Here is a 19,722-nt window from a genome sequence, read left to right as displayed (position 1 = left end):
TGAAGTTTACTGTATAAGTAAAATATGGAGGCAGCATGGTAGAGAGCTAGACTTTTGACAAGGAGGTCTGGTTCAAATCCATGCTTAAGCCACAAGCTTACTGGGTGCCCTTGGGCCAATCACCATATCTAACACTAATATGCCTCATTTGGTTGTTGTGTGGATTAAATGGGGAGCAGCATGTGTTCACCACCTTGAGTTTTTTGAAGGAAAGGTGGGGTAATTTAGTCCATTATCCTCTCTCTCAGAATACTCACCCCTTTTTTCTTGCAATGGAAATTGCACATGCTGGGCTACCATGGTTATATACCTTGATTATTTCAAAACTTGCCAACATTTCAGAAATTTTGTAATATTAGAGTGATTTGTGGCATAAGTCTGACGTAAAGAACATGAAGAGCTTCCAGCAAAGGCCCCCCATGACTTTGTATTCATGTATAATTTCTGATCTTTATAGCCCTATATTTCTACAAACACGCAACCAAAGAGGCTAGACACATAGAGTCAAGATGAGTAGTTCTTGCATTGGTTTGTGCCTTCCACTGTGTTTGGGTGCTTTCAAAAACTTGACCACAATTATCAGCAGTAGAAGAACTGCTATGGCCTCATTTGATAAAGTCACACGTCACAGTACTTGGGCATCCCCTTCAAAGCAGGAAAGGGTGACATACTGAGATGTTAATTTCAGCGTTACTTTGCCATTGTCTTCATTGGGCTATGGATTGCAGCCACTGCTTCTTGTCATAGCTATTTTGGATTTTGTGAACCTTATGTGCTACTGACAGCATTGTTATTTTCAGATTTCCAGTGTGCTGAACCTCTTGGTATGGAATCTGGTGAAATACATTCTGACCAAATCAGTGCCTCTTCCCAGTATAGCACCAACTGGTCTTCTGAAAGGTCTAGATTAAATTACCCTGAAAATGGGTGGACGCCTGGAGAAGATTCCAACAGAGAATGGATACAGGTATGAAAGACAACCAACCCACATCTGTAAAAATTACAACTCTGGTGGGGTGTTTCAAAGAAAGCAGGAGAGGCAAAGTCATTTTAAAGGTAAATGCACCAGTGTATAGAGTGAAAAAAAATTCCTGCATAACACAGAGTCCTAGGCATGAATATTTCAACTCCCCCGTTAGATGTTTATTACAAATAGACTAGGTATGAGATGGAGGGAGAGAAAGGAAAGGTCAAGAAGATGCATTCTTTCACTTCTTGCATGGTTTTTCCCCTCTTCATTTTTCTGGGCACAAATAACAGAGGTTTTGGTTTAGTCGGAAAAGTCAATATTAGTTTAACAAGCGCTTAAAGTGAAATGGTCTGCTGAGCAGCCTGTGGTAGCTTTCACAAGAACAGTACTCGGTAGCTACTTGGTGCCATGAGGAGTTGAGTGAGAATTTCACCTTGGAAGGTCTGTATCTTTCGCAAAATTTAAAGTAAAAATGAGATAAGCCTATTGTTTTCTGTACACCAGAACATTAGACCCATAGGTAGACCACTAAGACAGTGTGGAACCAGGGAGTGGTATTCAACTTTTACTGCAGAGTAGACCCATTGAAGCTAATGAACATGACTAAGTTAGGATTATTAATTTCAGTGGCTCTACCCTGAGTAAAAAAGAGCCTAGGACTTGCCGATCAGAAGGTTGGTGGTTCGAATCCCCGCAATGGGGTGAGCTCCTGTTGCTCGGTCACTGCTCCTGCCAATCTAGCAGTTCGAAAGCACGTCAAAGTGCAAGTAGATAAATAGGTACCGCTTTGGCGGGAAGGTAAATAGCGTTTCCGTGCACTGCTCTGGTTCGCCAGAAGTGGCTTAGTCATGCTGGCCACATGACCCGGAAGCTGTATGCTGGCTCCCTCAGCCAATAAAGCGAGATGAGCACCGCAACCCCAGAGTTGGCCACGACTGGACCTAATGGTCAGGGGTCCCTTTACCTTTACCCTGAGTAAAACTAAGTTGAATACCACCCAGAGAGTATAAGGCAAAAATTGCAATTGCCTTTGTTAAGTGTAAAAAAGTTCTGAAATTAAGGAGTATGAAATCCTGAACACAGAATAGAAAATTTAAGGGCCAAGGTGCAATAAATAAAATTAAGGCTATTTAAGTCTGCCTGTTGTTCAGTGATATTCCCCATTCCATTTGGCAGCATGGTTCAGAAAACCAATTTATCTAATGGTTACATGCACATTGTGGTAAGCAATTGTCAGTATTCACCCACTGAACCATATGTCATATGTACCTTTTTAGAAAAATTAAAACATATTTCTACTCATATGCAGAGAATTCTGATTAAGATGCTGAGATGAAAGCCACATTTTGGCCCCAGTTCAGGACCATGTGTCAGGGTGTGAATTTTCTTAACACTTTCCCCCATTCCTCTTCACCAAGGAGCAGGTTCTTTGTACCATTGTACAAAGCTGTATCTGAATATACTTATGACCTATCCTGGTTTTGAGAGTCAGTTTCTGATGCAGTGCCATACAGCTGTTGTTAAAAAATGTATGCAGAAATATTCATTCATATATTTTTGTCCCCCACCCCCCCACCCCCCCCCCACACAGAATGGGAATTGATATTCTTATTTCTGCAGAGGGGGACAGAGGAGATATTTACAAGATTTGGTGCCTCCTCTTCCTTTTCACCACCTTACCTCACTCCTACACCTTTGAAATAATTCATTTTATGCTTGATCCATTTTGTTCAAGTGAGCAGTAAGCACTTCTCTACCTGAGTAATTTTCTAGTACTGTTGTGTAACCAGACCTACCATTTCGCTATCATTTATGGCCACATTAAAATTATTTGTTAGAGAATTCAACCCAATGAATTCTGCTGGGTTGTTCAATTGTTATTTTTTGTTTTACAAAAGGGAGTTTGTTAAGAATTCAAAGACCCAGTTATCATAAATATCAGAACATTTCCCCCCTCTACTGTTTAATTAGAATCTCCACTTTCCTCTTTAATTGTGGTCTAAATGCAGTTGATGACAGCAGGAGCCAGGAGAGAAATGTTCACATTTGTTAGATTAATAATGCAGTATTGAAAGCTTCCAGTAGTTTAAATAACTGGGGCATTCTTCGGGCTTTTATTGTTTTCCATAGGAAATATCGAGCTGACATATAAGAATAATGCATCATTAACCATCAATAAGAGCGTACGCATCAGTGTTTCCTCTGAGGTTTGCTGTCTGCAAGAAAGCTTAAAAACATGTTGAGTGGTAATCAGCCAGGGGAAGAAAGTCAGGGGAAATCTTTCATTCCTGATCCTTTGGTACACAATGGGACTCTCAGGTGTCCAGCTTATGAGGCCTCAGCACATCCTGAGCTGCTGAAAACCAGTTAATTGTAAATGATAAACTTAATCACACTTCACCGTAGCAAACAGAAATCAGTTGATTCTAACTCCCAAGGAATAAGTAGCAGGGAAATTAAGCAAACCTTGACTATAAATCAAACGACGTTGGCGTTAATTGCTGTCACTTATCTTCACAGAAGTGTAGAAAACATAAAAATTGCATTCCATATTTTTATTCCCACTTCTTTTTAAAAGAAAACCCGCTTCCATATTCCCCGCTCCACAATTTAGTAAAAGAGAGCCAGAAATCTAACTTGCAAGTTGTAATTTCTCCCTGTAGCTTGCTCTAAGCAAGCATTTAGATGAAGTCAAGAGGTTCACATGGCAGAAAAAAAAAAAAACCGATGGCAGCAGGAAAGTGAAAATAATTTTGAAAGGAAGAGAAGACTGGAGGTAGCAAATATGCAAAAAGTTCATTACAAAATGAATGGAAATGTATTTCAAGTGTGGCTTCATTACGAGGCTGAGCAAGTCCAGTACCTCTGGCAGCAGATTAAGGGAGTGTAATACTGAGTGGGGCTTACAAAAATCTGCAGTAAGTTCCTGAGGTCTCTTCTTTGTACTGCCAAAACCAGTAATGCTGTATCTTGGGTAATGCAAAATATAGTACCTAGATTAGAGTGCAATTGTGAGTGATTCAAATATACACAAGAGCATCAAAGTCCTGTAAATATTAGATGCTGTTCTTAAGGTGTGCTTGTATTTCCTTGACTGCCTTGGGAGTCCTCAGCTGCTGCAACAACAACAACAACAACAATAGTGATCTATCTTCTGCCAGTACAGAATTATCTCACACTGCCATGGATATTATTCACCTGTTCATGCACTAACTGCCTTAGAGGTCAGAAATGGGCACTACAGATGCGTATCTAGGAATCCCATTCATATCTGATAACTATGTCCATGGTTGTCCAGGCAGCATTCCTCCAATGATAGCATAGTTGGTTGGATGGTTTCAGGTACAGTCAAAGGCAGCCCAGACTTCCGGTGAAACTGGTGGTAACGGCGGCAGCAGAATCGCTTCTCGTGGGTGCAGAAATGAAACGTAGACTTCTGGAAGCAACTAGGGAAGCGAAAAGTAGAAAGAGCAGAAAAATAGAGGCAGCTGGTTGTGTTCTAATCTCCTTAGCAAAAAAAAAACCAAAAGCCACATATGCTTATTACCAGCAGGTTGCATTGATCCTTAAAGCACTGAGGGAAGGGGCAGGATGTGGCGCATGGAGAGCATGTTTACTTGGCAGTAAGTGTGCATTGACCTGAGTGCCCATATTGGCATGCCATGGGGGAATGCAAAGCAAGGCCCTGATCTCTTGGGATCTTCCTGTGTGTGGGTGGTGTACTGGCAGTATAGCAGACTGAATCCAGCATATGTTTCCCATCTTAACAGTGCCAAGAAGGGGAACTAAAGATATGCAGAATAGCATGTGTGAAGGGCCTACCAAAAATAAATCTTGTTTCTGTTACATCCAAAAGCCATAAGTAACCATGTTGGCCCATTTGGAGGGAGCACCTCCAAATTTCCTTTAGGAGCAAAATGCGAAAGCAGCGTTATTTACTTCCTTAATGCAATAAATGCTGTTCTATTCCACTCCCTTGACCAAAACCTGTTTGATTTTTTTTTAATCTTCTGCTTCTATTTCAATTCTTTTTTTATAGTGAAATAGCATTATTGATATTCCACCACCCCCCTGCTCCACAACAATGCTTTAATTTAATCCAGAAAAAGGAACAGAAGTTGAAATATATTTCCGAACTCCCCTCATTAACATATCCTTTCATGGAAGGGGGAGCAGTGTAGTATTTCCATTTCGGTAACCTAAACAACAAACATGTTAATAGCTATCAATTACCAGCAAAGTTTTAGCTCTCAAAACTAGTAAGAACGCCAACCCAAGGGTTCCACATCTGTTTTTAGTGAAATCTGTTCCTGTCTGTGGTATTTAAAATCTGAGGAACTCCTGTTATTGTGCAATTGGGAATCCTAAGGGAGTAAAATCTTAATCAAATCCATAACATGCAAGGGTTTTATGATTGCACTTTCAGTACATTCCTTTTAAACGGATGGCAGATTTCTGCCCTGGCAGCAGTAATTGCCTTTTTACAGAGTACATTCAACATCCACAGTTAGGACCAACAGTTACATTTAAGCAGCACACATGAAGTCATTGCGCTTATATAACTCTTGTAGTATGGTTAAAAGCCCTTGAGTGAAACCTGTGTTTGTAAACACAATTAGCACCTTACATCTCTTGAGTTTTGGGTTGTCCTGTGTTGCCTCCTTTAGTAAATCCCAGCCAGGCGCCTTCTCTAACCCACAGTTGTTACTGCAAACAAGAAGGAAGAGAGTCTGAAAAAATATCGCCAGGACATTTACAGTGAGTTTATATAAGCAGGGAGATTTAACAAATTGTGAGACCTTGGGTGGTATGTCCAGCTAAGCCATACACAGAGTTGACCCATTGAAATTGATAGACTTGACTAACATAAGTACATTGATTTCAGTGGGCCTACTCTATGACTTAAAGCACATCCGCCCCACCCAAAAAAGTATCATGGGAACTGTTGTTTATTAAAGGTGCTTCGAACTGTGAGGGGCAAACTAGAGTTCCCAGGATTCTTTGGAGGAATGTGCTTTAAATATATAGTTTGTGTATGTAGTCTGAGTTAGATGCAGGCAGTGCTGAACGGAACCCACTCAAGAGTACAGAAGACTTAGTTCTGTTGTCAAATTCTTATGGGTGTATGAAATCAGCATTGTTTTTGTTGTTGCTCCAAATATAAATGTCCATTGCAATCTGTCTTCTGTGTACGGTGTACACAAATCACCACATCTTTCAGATTCGTACTCTGGGAATTGCCCTACAATTACAAGTAGAGAGTTTTGTTTGCTTATATCCCACCCTTCAGATATAATCCCCCCCCCAAGGCATCTTACACAGAGATAGCAAACATGTTGGGTATCAAGATACAGATCATTTTCATGTTATATTTTGTCAAATTTCACTTGAAAAAAATGTGACATCTGTTCAGAGCCACAGCTGGGAGCAACATCAGCATGAGGATATTATTATTTTTTAAGTGTTGTTAATTTCAACATCCACGTAGGTCCAGACTGACTTATCCTCAGATGCCACAAACTAATCCACTCCAAATAAATAGGTCTTCCAGTACTTCTAAAGAATGTCCAAGGTTTAGCACTGGCAAGTCTGCAGAGAAAGACCATTCCCCAACTCCAAGAAGCTTGGCCAGAAGACTATCTACACTGAGTGCATGAGCGCCTGATTCAAGAAAAGGACTCTCTTGCACAAACTAAATGCAGCTTGGGAGATCCATGATATTTGAGGGAAGCACACAGGCGTTTGTAAGGTGTCTGTATGTTCCCTGCCCCGTCCCAAAGAAGCAAATTGCGGAAGGTGTGTTAGGCCAGGGAAGCAGAATGGTGAGAAGGGGTTGAACATCTTCACCTCAGTACCACTTCCCTGAACAGATACGTAGCTCAGTCAGTAGAACATGAGACTCTTAATCTCAAGGTCGTGGGTTCGAGCCCCACATTGGGCAAAAAGATCTTTTACATTGCAGGGGGTTACTTGATGATTCTAGTGAGAGCAAGTGTGGTGTAGTGGTTAAGAGCGGTAGTCTCGTAATCTGGGGAACCGGGTTTGCGTCTCCACTCCTCCACATGCAGCTGCTGGGTGACCTTGGGCCAGTCACACTTCTTTGAAGTCTCTCAGCCCCACTCACCTCACAGAGTGTTTGTTGTGGGGGAGGAAGGGAAAGGAGAATGTTAGCCGCTTTGAGACTCCTTAAAGGGAGTGAAAGGCGGGATATAAAATCCAAACTCTTCTTCTTCTTGTGCTTCAAGCTGGACTGCCAGAGCAAGAGTGTGAGCATGACTTCACCCAAAGTTTAAGCACCCTCACCTGATGGCACACACAAAAGCAACTTGCAACTTCTCCTTCAGAAAAGTCGCTGCTGTATCAGTCTCTTCAAGTCCAAACTCTTCTTCTTCTCTTCTTCGTGGTCTCTTCCAGCTCTACAATTCTATGATCCTCACCCCAGTGCCACGTCCCTAAAGAGGTGTATGCAACTGCTTTGTAATGGTATTGGGTTCCTTTGAGAGTAAGGGCAAGGCTTAAAGCTAATAAATACATAATTTGAGCTTTAAAAACAAACAACTGAGGTCACACACATCATGTATCGTTAAGCCCCCGGCTACTCTTAGGGGCGTTAGAGGAGGCATCTGTGTTCTGGTGACTCACACCTGCCATCAGTCAGAAGCTGGACTGCTGCTTTATGAACTGTGAATATTAAAACTTCTACAGACAGTAGCCTTCTTAGCTATACTTCCACCAAAGGTCAAAGAGCTGATTGGGAGACAGAAACTTCACAGTGTTTGGGAGGAACCTAATTTCCCTTTCTTTTGCCCCCCCCCCCCCACTTTCAAGACTTGAAAGATATACCAAGACAAATAGGTTAGATAATATTAATTCCTCCAACAGTCTGCATTGATTAAAACATCAAAAATGCTGTGCATTTCTCCCCCTTGTTCAAGAAAAAAAATATTGATTGCGTTTAAAGCATTTATTAGTATAGAATACTTCCTCTGAACGAAAGATGCCTCCAAATGGAGTCTCCTTCCTTTTCCCTTTCAGATGATTAAGCAATCCATATCCCTTTAATATTTATAACTTTGTGACTGCCGTGTGGAGAGGAACTGTTATAACACGGATGCAAAAGGGAAGTACACCAGCAGCAGGCCTAAACATTATTGCAGTTCATCTTATGGCATCCCACATTAACATCTGTACAATATTCTGTCTTCATGCCAGGCATATACACATATTTTCATATGTGTGTGTGGCTGGTACACAGTGTGTGTGTGTGTGTCTGTGTGTGTGCGTGTGTGTGTGTGTGTGTGTATTTGAGAAAGTTTATTCCTCTTTCAGGCAGTTGCTTAGATTGGCTTTACTGGGGGGGGGGTCTAAATGCTTTGCATGAGAGTCTGGGGGTGCATAGGAAACCTGCAGTGTCTGGCTTTTTTTTTCTTGCTTTCCCTCCCCCACTTCTTTTGAGCACGCACAGTACCCAAGTGTATCGTACAACAACTGCTTGTGATAAGATGAATCCTAGAAACAGCTCTGCTTTCGACTCTTCCTTGGCTTTGAAAGGCTGCCTGAGAGCAGAAGTTCACAGTCGTCATTGTCAGGCTTACTCATCGTTAGGGAGTGCACTGACATGAAAGCCAGGTTACTGTCAATTCATTTCCTCCTCCCCTCTCTCCCCGTTTCACGAACACAAGTTATCTATTCAGCTCATGTCATTTCACATTTCATAATGCCACTCCAGAAAATTATAACAAGCGGCACTGGCTGTTCAGTTGAGAGGATAACATCACGAAGCTGGTTTTCCATATTTACTTTTTCAAGAGCAAAACAACAGATTATGGTACTTATTTCCAGGAATGGGCCTTATTCCAGCTCAGAATTTATTGTCCATCCAGTTCAGTATTGTCAGCTCTGACTGGCAGTGCTACTCTTTGGGTTATCAGTCAGGGCTCTTTTCCTTGTTATCCAGTTCTTTTTAACTGAAGATGCCAGGGATCTAACCTGATAACTTCTGCATGCAAACCATGTTCTCTCTCCAATGTCCAGCACTGAGAGTCTAGAACGGGGGTAGGGAGGACACATTCATTCATGGACAACCTTCCAGGGTCCATACGCTGGTGGGCGGGGGGCAAATACAGAGGGTCAGAGGGCCACATTTGCCCTTGGCCCAGTGGGTCCCTAGCCCTGGTATAGAACGTGCAACCCAGTCCTCCAAAATACATTTACTCAGAAGCGAGTATCACCGAATCTTTGGTGTTTTTAGAAATTATTTTCAATAAACAAGCATTAAGCAAGCAGATTTGGACATACTCCTGGGTCACCACAAAAGGTGTTATCATAAAGCCTCATTCATATTGGGTTTTTCAGTCAATCGTTTTATTTGTATGCCTCCTTTTCAAATTTAAAACCATGCTCAAGGCAGCTTGCAACATATAAAAAAATTGCATAACTACAAATGTAACAAAAGTAGTCCTGAACAATAAACAAAATATCCAAAAGCACACAACCAAATTGAAGAGTTTCCACATAAATCATAACATCCAAAATAAACATGCAAAAGGATAACATCAACAGCTGCTCCCCAACGAAAATCCCCGAACAACGCTCAACCCAAGATTCTGTTCAGCAGCCTCAGCTTTTGTAGTTGGAGTCTGTCAGGGCCCTGCCCTCCCAAGCTAGGTGGGAAAAGGCCTGCTAGGCAAGGAGCAGGTCTTCCAGGACTCACAGGCATGATGGTCCAGCAGGACTCTTGTGTGTTGAACAATAGTAGAAATTCAACAGGTGTGACTTTTTTCCAACTTGGAGATAAAATGATAACTGTTCTGCAGCTCTTGAAGGTAGAGACTGCAGCCCTAGTTTCTACGTGTCAGAAGATCCGGGTGTTGGCAGCCTTGACAAGTTCAAGTGGTGAGCAATTAGTTTTTTAAGCACTGCTGGGGCCCAAAAGATAAAAGGGAGAAGAAACATTTGCAGTCTGAGAAGCTGTTCAAACTTGAGGGGGAACAGAAAAGTGATAGTGGGTCATTTGTAGGAGCAGAAGAGGGTGTGAAGACACTGCAGGGATCCAAGAAACAGCATCTGCTACTCTGCAGATTTAATTACACAGCATCTTGACATCACTTTTAGGCTCAGTTACGTATCTTTGCCTGGACTAGTTTCCACATCTGTGCTAGGATATAAGCTGGAGCAATTAAGAGGCCATGACGGTCTTATTCAACTCATTGTCCCTTTAAGTCTCTTCTTGCTGCCTGGTCATTCACTGCCTGCATCCATGTGTTTCCCAGCCTTCCTTTATGCTTCCACTGAACTTTGCCCTCGTTACAACACTCTCTCATAGTGGTGGGGGGATTGCAGGTCAAAGGATCTTTGCTTCACTGAGTTAACTATCTGTCTTTCCAGAATCCGTGCATTCCATCGCCTGGGCTCACGCAACCCTGATTTTGTTTTTGTTGTCACCATCACTTCCTGCCATCACAGGAGAGCTTGTGCAAACCTGAAACTATTGTGTATTCCCTTGTTTTAAAATGCAGTCCTAAAAGGCCTAGCTCTAGCCTTTGCATCTGTCAATGAACAAATGTTTCATTCAGCAACAGCTTCTTCCTTTTTTCTTTTTCTTTTTTTAGAGTCCACATAGATTAAACAAACTGAAGCCCCTCTTTTTTGTCTATGACCAGGCTACGTCTCAGACTGGATGTTTAAACTTAACAACTGAGAAGCAGCTGGTATCTATGCAGCCTGTTGTTTCTCTCCTGTGTGGCCTCCTGTGCTGAATCCACCAGATGACATTTATTCTTTATGTCAAAGAGCTACTCTCAAGATGTGGAAGGGTTGCTTTGTTCAGTGGTAGAGCATCAGACTTGCATGCAGAAGAGCCCGCGCTGGTCAGTGTAGACCCTACAAAGCTAGATGGCCCAAAGGTCTAATTTGGAATAAGGCAACTTCCAGTGGATTATACCAAGTATTGGTAATACTCCGAAGAGACCCATTGCAATGACTGGACATGATTGACTTAGATCCATTAATTCCAATGGGTATACTGTGAGTAAAAGTTAGTTGGCCACAACCCTGTGTTCCTAGGATACACTCAGTTGCATTGTACATTGTAAAGTATGAGCTGGAGTTAAACTGAAGAACTATGAGAAGCTGTCACTGAGATTGTATCTGTTCTGCCAGGATCACAGGCAATATCTGGCCAGTCGGAGAAAAGTCACTAAAATGCTTTACCTTATCTTGGTGGTGCCAAAAATATTAAAATATTTTGGAATATATTAGAGTAGGTCTTCAGACAAATGTATGTAAGGGACGGGCCTTGCCACAATGATCCTATTCCCTCTTCATGTGTATTCCCTTGCATGAATTTTGTCCTCTGAAAAGGGTTTATATAATCCAAGACTGAAGGGGTCCTGTTGCTTGGCTCTGTGTAGCTGCATCCAAGGTTATAAGGTGAATAATATGGAGCTGAAATTATTGTGACACCATTTGAGAAGGCAGTAATTCCTGCCAGCTTTCAATACTCATTTTTTGTACCTACAAGCTAGACTTGCCTGGAATGAGAGTGACCACTGGAAGAGATGCAAAAACCGTTTCCAGGGGAAGGACTCAACGCAGAGACCACAGGACACTTGTAGCTTGCTTCTGAGAATTTTTGAAGCTCTATAAGTGTGTCTTGTTTTGAAAGTGCAGTGCAATTCATTAAGAAACTTCGCTGGTTTGAATGCTGTTCCACTAAATACTTGTCTGTGTTCCAAACTGCAGGATTAAGCTACGGTTTAAAATTAAATCTAAATCACAAAAAGTATTCCAAAATGTTAATTAAAAGTATTAAGTTTCTGAATAATTTATAGCTTAGCAAGGGTTTCTAAGGGATGAGGGGTATGGGAGAGCCCATTCACATCTATTTCTTTTGTTGACCCATTGATTGCGAAATGTCTTAGGTGTGCATTTGCAGGCTAATGTGATGCTAAAGCAAAGCTTTTGGCTTCAGAGAAGTAATATTTTACAATAAGCCGTGCTCCTTGTAGACAGAAAGCAATCTTTTTCGAAGGTGCCAGGAGTTAATCAGCCTCTGTCCCTGCCACAGAGAAGTTTCCAATTACATAAGAAGTTGATTGCTTTGGTTTGAAGCACACAGTCTTTTTTCTCTCTCTCGTAGGAATGCATTGTGCCTTCATGTCCAGATTTTTGGGTGTTGCCAAGCAAGAGGAGAATTGGGAAAAGGGATATGTTCTCTGACTCCTCTGAAAATAATATACCTTGAAATCTATTTTGAAAAGTTGTGCAGATGGAGCATAGCTTACTGGCATGCGTCTGAAAGCACATTTCTCCTTTGTTTGCATGGCCAGTAAAAACACACTGTAAAGCACACTTAGCTGGTTTCAATGGGATGTATTGTATTCTGCACAACTTCCCAACCAAACGCTTTTTCAAAGGCTGCCTAACACTTAAGAATACCACACAGAACTAATGTATACTAGTGTCACTGTCCTCTCCCTGGATGGGAATAGCATTCCTCCCTGCACCTTACCCTGCACGCTGCTTTCACATTTAATTTTCATAGTTTCCATGCCGGAGCTGTTTGGTAGGCTGAATTCTGGAAATGTCTCAAGCTTGAAACGCTAGTATATGAACCTGCTGTACTGAGTCGCTTTTGTCTCCCCTTACCAGAGTACCGCTTGCCAATTTTTACAGCTACAGCAGATTTTTTTACTATTCAAAAACAGAACCAGATGGAATGCCAGTTCAAAGAACATGTCAGAATTAAATATTTCTCTTTTAATTAGTTGCTTCTGATTTATGCGGGGGAAAATTAACATAAGAGTAGGAGAATGTGCCATGAATCCAGATGTGACGCAGCCCACACACGCATTATCTTTTCTCTGTCAAAAAGATAGATCTTTCCCCCACACACACCTTATTTTTTGGGGTGGGGGGGTGACAAAGCTTGCAAGCATAGCCGTGACAAGTGTCAGAGGCCCTTTCTGCCTTCCCTCAGCAGTGCCAACAATTTTAAATTTTTAAAAAAGATAAAACAAAACATTTCATTTGAAAATAGCGCATCTTACTCCTTTTTTGCTGTCATCAGTCATTTCTGCAGCATGTTCTAGTGCAGAGGTTGCTTCATAATTTCTACTTCTTTGGGCTTGCCAACAGCTCTATGAGGTAGGCCACTATGATTTCCATTTTTTTCAGAAGAGGGTCCCAAGGCTGAGAAGGAACAGCTCTACCAAAGAAACACTGCTTCCGACACACTTTCCCTTCTACAGAGGTTTCACCCCCCCATGACAAAATCATGTTGTGGAAGCTCTGATAAGCAAGCAATTTCCATGCAGCAAGGAAAAATGATATACACAGCAGCTGGCAGATTGGCACACGGCTAACAGCAAGAAAACCATGCATGCCACATTTCATACATTACACAGCACGCATGCATCTTTTCTATCTTGATCTTAATCTTCCTGTAAGGCAGGGTATGGAGTCTGTTTTCTTACTCTTTCAGCTTTCCCTTGTGGGAAGTCAATTTTGCAGGGGTCACAGGCACAAGCGGGTGGGGCTAGAGGCAAAAGCAAGCAGAGCAATGGGTGACATTTGTATAGTAGGCTGCATTCCAGCCACATAAACATGTACACACATTGACAATCAGGACCGCCAGTAGGCTGCTGCAAATGGTACTGGTATACTGGGCCCAGAGCGAGCAAGGGCCCCAGACTCTTAGCTTAAATTTTTAAACAAATACCCCCTCATTTCCACCTGCTCTGAAAGGGAAGCCGAGAAGCAAAATGTGGAAGCCCACCCCCACCGCCTTCCCTCACGTTGGCTCTTTTAGTGCTATGTCGGCAGTTTCTCCTAGAAACTGTCCCAGGGTGTGGTCTGAAGACATATGTGGCTACCAGCTTGCTGAGGATAAGCAGATCTGGCTCTTGCCACTGACTGCCAGGAAGCACATTCATGCTGCCTTGGGTTCCATGACAGAAGAAAGGCGGAATATAAAAGTAAGAAATCAATATCCCCAGGGGCTCTTGCTTGCTTTCAGATATTGCTTTCTACTTTTTGCCTGAGAGGCTCTTTTATCCCTGGATACAATGGTACCTCGGGTTAAGAGCTTAATTCGTTCTGGAGGTCCGTTCTTAATCTGAAACTGTTATTAACATGAAGCACCACTTTAGCTAATGGGGCCTCCCACTGCCACCACGCCTCCACCACACGATTTCTGTTCTCATCCTGAAGCAAAGTTCTTAACCCGAGCTACTATTTCTGGGTTAGTGGAGTCTGTAACTTGAAGCATCTGTAACCTGAAGTGTCTGTAACCCGAAGTACCACTGTATTTTATTTCCTTTGTCTCGGGTAAATGACATTTTCCGCTTTGTTCTCTGCCATTTCCTATCTCCCAGGGATAACTCCTGTTGTCAGGTACCTGTCGCTACAAAACCACTGTCTCTTTCTTGCCACTTTCTGTTTTGAGGGAAGTCTTGTTAACATTTTGTTGGTGAGAGCCAGTGCTTTTTTGTGGTGGTACTCACCAGTACACCATACTGGCACACACCCACACCCAGGAGTTGCTCAGTCACATGGGGAGATGTGGTATGAGCAAAGCCCCGCCAGGGTCCAGCCACTGCCACCCCCCAGAGCTGGCTGAAGAGCAGAAGTCCCACTCCCCGAGGTCTGTGAGAGTCGGTGGTTTTCCCCCTGCCATGCACTGCGCTCTGCTGCTGTCCATGTGTGCCCTGGTTGCCTCACTGGGGGGGGCTCATGGTGGGCAGGGCAGGGCCAGAAAAAAGGCACTGGTGGATGTTGTTCTTCAGCATTAACTTCCCTCTTAAGGGTCTTGAGGGGGGTCATTATATCTTTGGATAGTGGCACTCCAGAGTGCAAAACAGGTGCATGGTGGCATGTGAGCACCCTTGAATAGAACTCATCGCTACATGGAAAAGGTGATACCTTGATGAGAAAAAGTGCTAGCTGACCACAAGCAGGAGAAGAATTGTAATGGCCATCAGGGTAATAATGTAACATAGTGGTTGATTAGACACAGACCAGCGCTTGCTATCTAAGGAAATGACACAATTCTCTAAAAACATTGACTTTTCAGCAAATGGGGGGGGGGTCAAATGACAGATTCAGCAGCTTTCCAAGTCACAAGACATGCTCACAAACAAAAAGCTTCCTGTTAATCAAACTCCAGCCCTTCATCTTCTGTTTTCTCAGGCAACAGAACAGACAGACCTACGAGGAGGGTGTTAAAAAAGGCTGGTAACAACAACCGCTCCCTTGCCACAGCAGTCTCAGCGGACTATGTTTTATTGTGCATGACAGATTTTCATTTCTGAAATGAGTCCTTTGCAGTTATGGGCTTAGTTATGTTTGTGTGATTATAGGAAGCAGCAAGATTCATTTCATGGCCTGTGCGCCGCACACAACTCTTTAACCAGCTGTTTTCGTTCTGTTTGCTACTTGATTTACTACACAGTAGCCAAACATGCTACTTTGTTCTCCTGCTGAAATTGTTGCAAATAAAATGTGAACACCAGGCCTGCACAACTTAGTGACCCACCAAGCAGAGCACTGGACATGCAGTGTAGCCTGCCAGGTGATGGGTGATTCCTTGCCCCAACTTCCCAGTAGAAGGGGGCAGAGAGACAGAGCTTACTGAGCCCCTTACATGGCTGGTGGACTTTCTTTGGCCTGGTGAGAGTGCAGGCCTAGTTTATGCAGACCTTTCCAATGTCATTCTACTTGCAGTATTTAAGACAAAAGCTTAGCTGCAAAGATATATTTTTACCAGATGCCAGGCATCACTGTGGAAAATGGAGGGACAATAGTTCTTTTGAATAAAGAGCCATCACCATTCAGTTTGCTTTCACTAGGCCCCAGTAGGAAGACTGATGGAAAAAGCAGGAGCAATTCCTTTGTCTTTCATTTCCATCTTTTACCCAGGAGCAGGGAATATGTGCTGCAGATGTTTGTTTTATTTCCAGTCCTGTACACTGTTGGTAGTTTTAGTACTTCTAGTGCTAACTTGTGCTTGTAGTTCTCACTGTTATTGGTTCATTTGTTTATTGTAAGCTCTAGCGGTACTTATTGGCGAAGGTCGTTTTAAAGGTAACATACTCAAGGTTTCTTGAAACGTCGTGTTAAGGATCTGTGGGTTGGTGCTCGCTTAAATTTAAAATCCAGTGCTATGGAAAAGAGAGAGAAAAATCAAGAAAATAGACCTCTTAAACTTGGAAATGAAGAGTTAAGACATTTGAACTTTGCTGGCATTTATAGTTACAAGTCCAGGTAATAGCCACAGAGGAATGCTAAATATTTTCTAAAACAGTATGGAAAAAATATGTATAAAAATATTACTATAAAATATAAATCAGAGGCACAGCAAGGATGAAAATGCTTAGATAATGCTTTTGGGGGGAGGGGCTAGGGTATTTGATGTTCAGCTTCAGATGTACAGTCTTTCATCACCACATTCTTCCATCGTTCATCTTAATGAAAAACAGAAGTTCTCCCAACCAAAGTGTAGCATGGTCTGTAGAAGAGAGTCGGGGGGGAAAGTTAAAAGGGCTCTAAGGGCAGAAAAGGAGGGAACAGCTGTCAAGTAATCATATTACTGTCACAACTGTAGATGGGCTCCCAGTGCCTGACAACGGCAGGGAGAAACCTGATCCGCCACATTTCCTTTCTGACGAAAGGTGAGCACATGCTGATGATCACAGGTGAAGTCCAGGCAGAATCGTTACCCTAAAGAAATAGGTCAGCATCTAATAGAATGATGGCATAGCCCTTAAAGGTGATAGTTCCAGAAATTATTTCAGTAAGAAACTGTGTCTGATGACCAGAGTTATACTCTTGATATATCCACCCACCAGTTTGGTTGGGTACTCACACAAAACCTACACACTCCAAACAAACAACAGCTATCCCCAAACAGTAGTAACACTCTTCTTTGTCTATAGGCACATCAAAGATTTGTAACGGTAGAAAGAAAAAGAATGCAGTGCTTGAGTACCTAAAATGTTTACTCAGGAGTAAGACCTGCTGAGTTCATTGGGACTTTCTGCAGCAAATGTTATCATTCATTTATTTACAGAGTGCCATCTATGTACATAGTGCTTTACAAGGAATGTCCAAGGGGGTTACAATCTAAAGTAGACATAGAGACACAACAGAGGAAGGCGGAAAACGGGGGGAGGGGTAGGCAGAGGAACAATAGCTGGTTATATCAATCCCATGTATTTTGGTTTAATTCAGCCTTTTCCAGCATAGATAACTCCACGGCCAGTATGGCCAGTGATCAGGGATGGTGGAATTTTAGTCCACCATCTAGGGTTGAGGAAGGCTTGCTTTAGGCCCCTCCAAACTGGTCTGTTGTTATTGGGGGCATGTTCTGCCGCATGTTCTTGACACACCAATAGCACATTTGTGGTTGGATTTATTACACTTTAGTTTGCTCTGCGATGCTTCCCTAGTGCTACCACATTACGGCTGTCAGGATGATAACAAAAGTAGGACAAAAAAGAACATTCGTGGTATAAAAAGTTGCAGGATATTCACTGATTGGAAGTGTAGCACTGTGACCACCCCAGAACTTTTGCAAGTGCAAACAGTATTTTATTTTATTTATTTTTTTATTCATTAGATTTAGGGGAAATAAATGCCAGTCGATGGAGAACCACCTCTTCCAAGGTGTTTTATTTTGTCTTTTTTTTATGGTGGTGTTCTAAATCATCTGCTTCAGTAGTTCAGATTCTTAATTATTGTTACATTGTAATAGTATGTCAGACAATTGGATCCTGTACAATCAGCCATTTCCCCTCCCATTTCTCAAAGCCTACATTTTAGCATAGGTTTTAATCTGTAGAACTCTCATAATGGACCATCGCTTGACTTCACTCAAAATGAAGGACTTGCTGATTATTTAAAGAGAGAGAGAAGGGGGAGAGAAAGACATAAAAAAAAGGAGAGAAGGAAAAAGCAGCCACATGAAAATCCCATTTAGAGGCATTTCAAATCAACTTTGAACAGTATGAGCTTGGGACCCTAATCATTTGAAAACTGAAGAGCTGTTTGAATTTTCTGAGAAAAGGATTTCATTTAAGTAACTCAGCGCTGCATTCCCTTGGTCTCCTAGATTTTTGAGAGTCCTTCATCTTGGAATTGAATGTCATAACTGGACGTGACTCAAAAATGCAGCGCTCTTCACAATCAGCAGCGTACAATTTGGAGAGCATTTCAACTTAAGTTGCGATTGCTCTGCACCATAATGCCGACATTCTCCCCATTAACCCTCAGATTGTTCTTTGGACAAAACAACACGTGACGCTCAGTGACATGATTCTCCCTCCCCCCTTCCTTAATATTCTTTGAGGCTTTAACATGGAGTGGAATAGCAGTATAGGCCAGGGGAAGGGTGATGAACTGTTTCTTATCTTTAATTTCTCCCCTACCCAGCTGACCTACCTTTGCTTTGGGATGTATGGCATATTTGCATACATATTTGCATAAGTTTGTGGGAGTCTGTGTCTTTTCCCTATGGGTGAAAAAGCAATTGGTGGAGGAAAGCTTTTCACTTTAAAGAACCCAAACAAGTGGAGGAATGGTTGGATATCTCTTCCACCACCCTATTTTAAGAGTAAGAGCTTTCACTCCGTAACTTCACACAAATCAGCCTGCATATCACAGTTTCCCCTACCCTCTAAATATACTGTTTTCTCTGTCTCAGGACTTCCACCTTCTAAGTGGATTATATTAGCTGTGCCTATCTAAATATCAGCCCTTCTGTCTTCAACAGGACTTCCTTCACATTTTCCCTAAGCAAATGCAGGGTATGTTGATTTAACCCACCCAATCCACCCCACCCTTGCTTTTGGATGTATGACATACTTCCAGGAAAAAGGATGCTTGTGGGACACTAGAGACATACAATCTGTATCCTGCATGTTTCAAAAATAATTAAAACGTCTCTGATGTGCAGGAGGCATTTAGCAGAAGCAGAGTCAAAGCACCTCGATGAATGTCTGGCCAGCATTTGGACAGAAACCTGTTTAAGAGGTGACGCGGGTGGCGCTGTGGGTTAAAGCCTCAGTGCCTAGGGCTTGCCGATCGAAAGGTCAGTGGTTCGAATCCCCGCGGCAGGGTGCGCTCCCGTTGTTCGGTCCCAGCGCCTGCCAACCTAGCAGTTCGAAAGCACCCCTGGGTGCAAGTAGATAAATAGGGACCGCTTACTAGCAGGAAGGTAAACGGCCAGAGCAGCGATGTCACGCTGGCCACGTGACCCGGAAGTGTCTTCGGACAGCGCTGGCCCTTGGCCTCTTGAGTGAGATGGGCGCACAACCCTAGAGTCTGTCAAGACTGGCCCGTACGGGCAGGGGTACCTTTACCTTTTACCTGTTTAAAAGAGCTTCATCGGGAACAAGTAGCAAGTCCTCGAATGCCATTTTAAGGGGAAGGAAAATACTTGATTTTGTGTGGAGATGGTTCTTTAGAAATTCCATTATTTAAGTGTATACCCCTTGTGACAGGTCAAGCAAATGTTATCATGTACTTTGGTATATAGAGATAAGAACCATACTTGGTGATGCAGTAGAAGTGTGGCTTTTTTCTCTCTCAAGCGACTGCCTTTGGGCCAAAAAACAGTGTGCAAATAATCCAAAGCATAACGTAGCAACTTACTGGATCCCTGTTCTAGTGAGGCTGGTGTGCAAATATTAGTTCTGTATGATGAAGACAATATATGCAGAAGCTGGGATGTGAAGAGACCCTTACATGCGTAC

The 19,722-nt window shown here is 42.5% G+C and overlaps 1 protein-coding gene and 1 long non-coding RNA gene across 5 annotated transcripts in view; one reads left to right on the top strand and one right to left on the bottom strand.

Annotated features, from left to right (window-relative positions):
• NRP1 (neuropilin 1) overlaps positions 1–19,722 on the top strand; it is a 124,960-nt gene that overhangs the window by 69,093 nt on the left and 36,145 nt on the right. For all 4 annotated transcript variants that reach the window (XM_083406195.1, XM_083406194.1, XM_083406196.1 and 1 more), the window contains exon 6: positions 801–967. In XM_083406195.1, coding sequence (XP_083262321.1) covers positions 801–967 — 167 coding nt within the window. The remainder of the gene's footprint in view (positions 1–800; positions 968–19,722) is intronic.
• On the bottom strand, positions 3,556–19,711 carry LOC310661164. Its single transcript, XR_014503800.1, has 3 exons — positions 19,337–19,711; positions 7,352–18,989; positions 3,556–7,193 (listed from the first exon to the last, which is right to left on the bottom strand). It is a non-coding gene; the product is annotated as an uncharacterized lncRNA (long non-coding RNA).

Source organism: Podarcis tiliguerta (assembly GCF_965153285.1).
Source record: "Podarcis tiliguerta genome assembly, chromosome: 12".
In the NCBI taxonomy this organism is placed as follows: domain Eukaryota; kingdom Metazoa; phylum Chordata; class Lepidosauria; order Squamata; family Lacertidae; genus Podarcis; species Podarcis tiliguerta.
The sequence above is the reverse complement of the archived record's forward strand: the minus strand, read 5'-3'. Positions and strand labels throughout refer to the sequence as shown.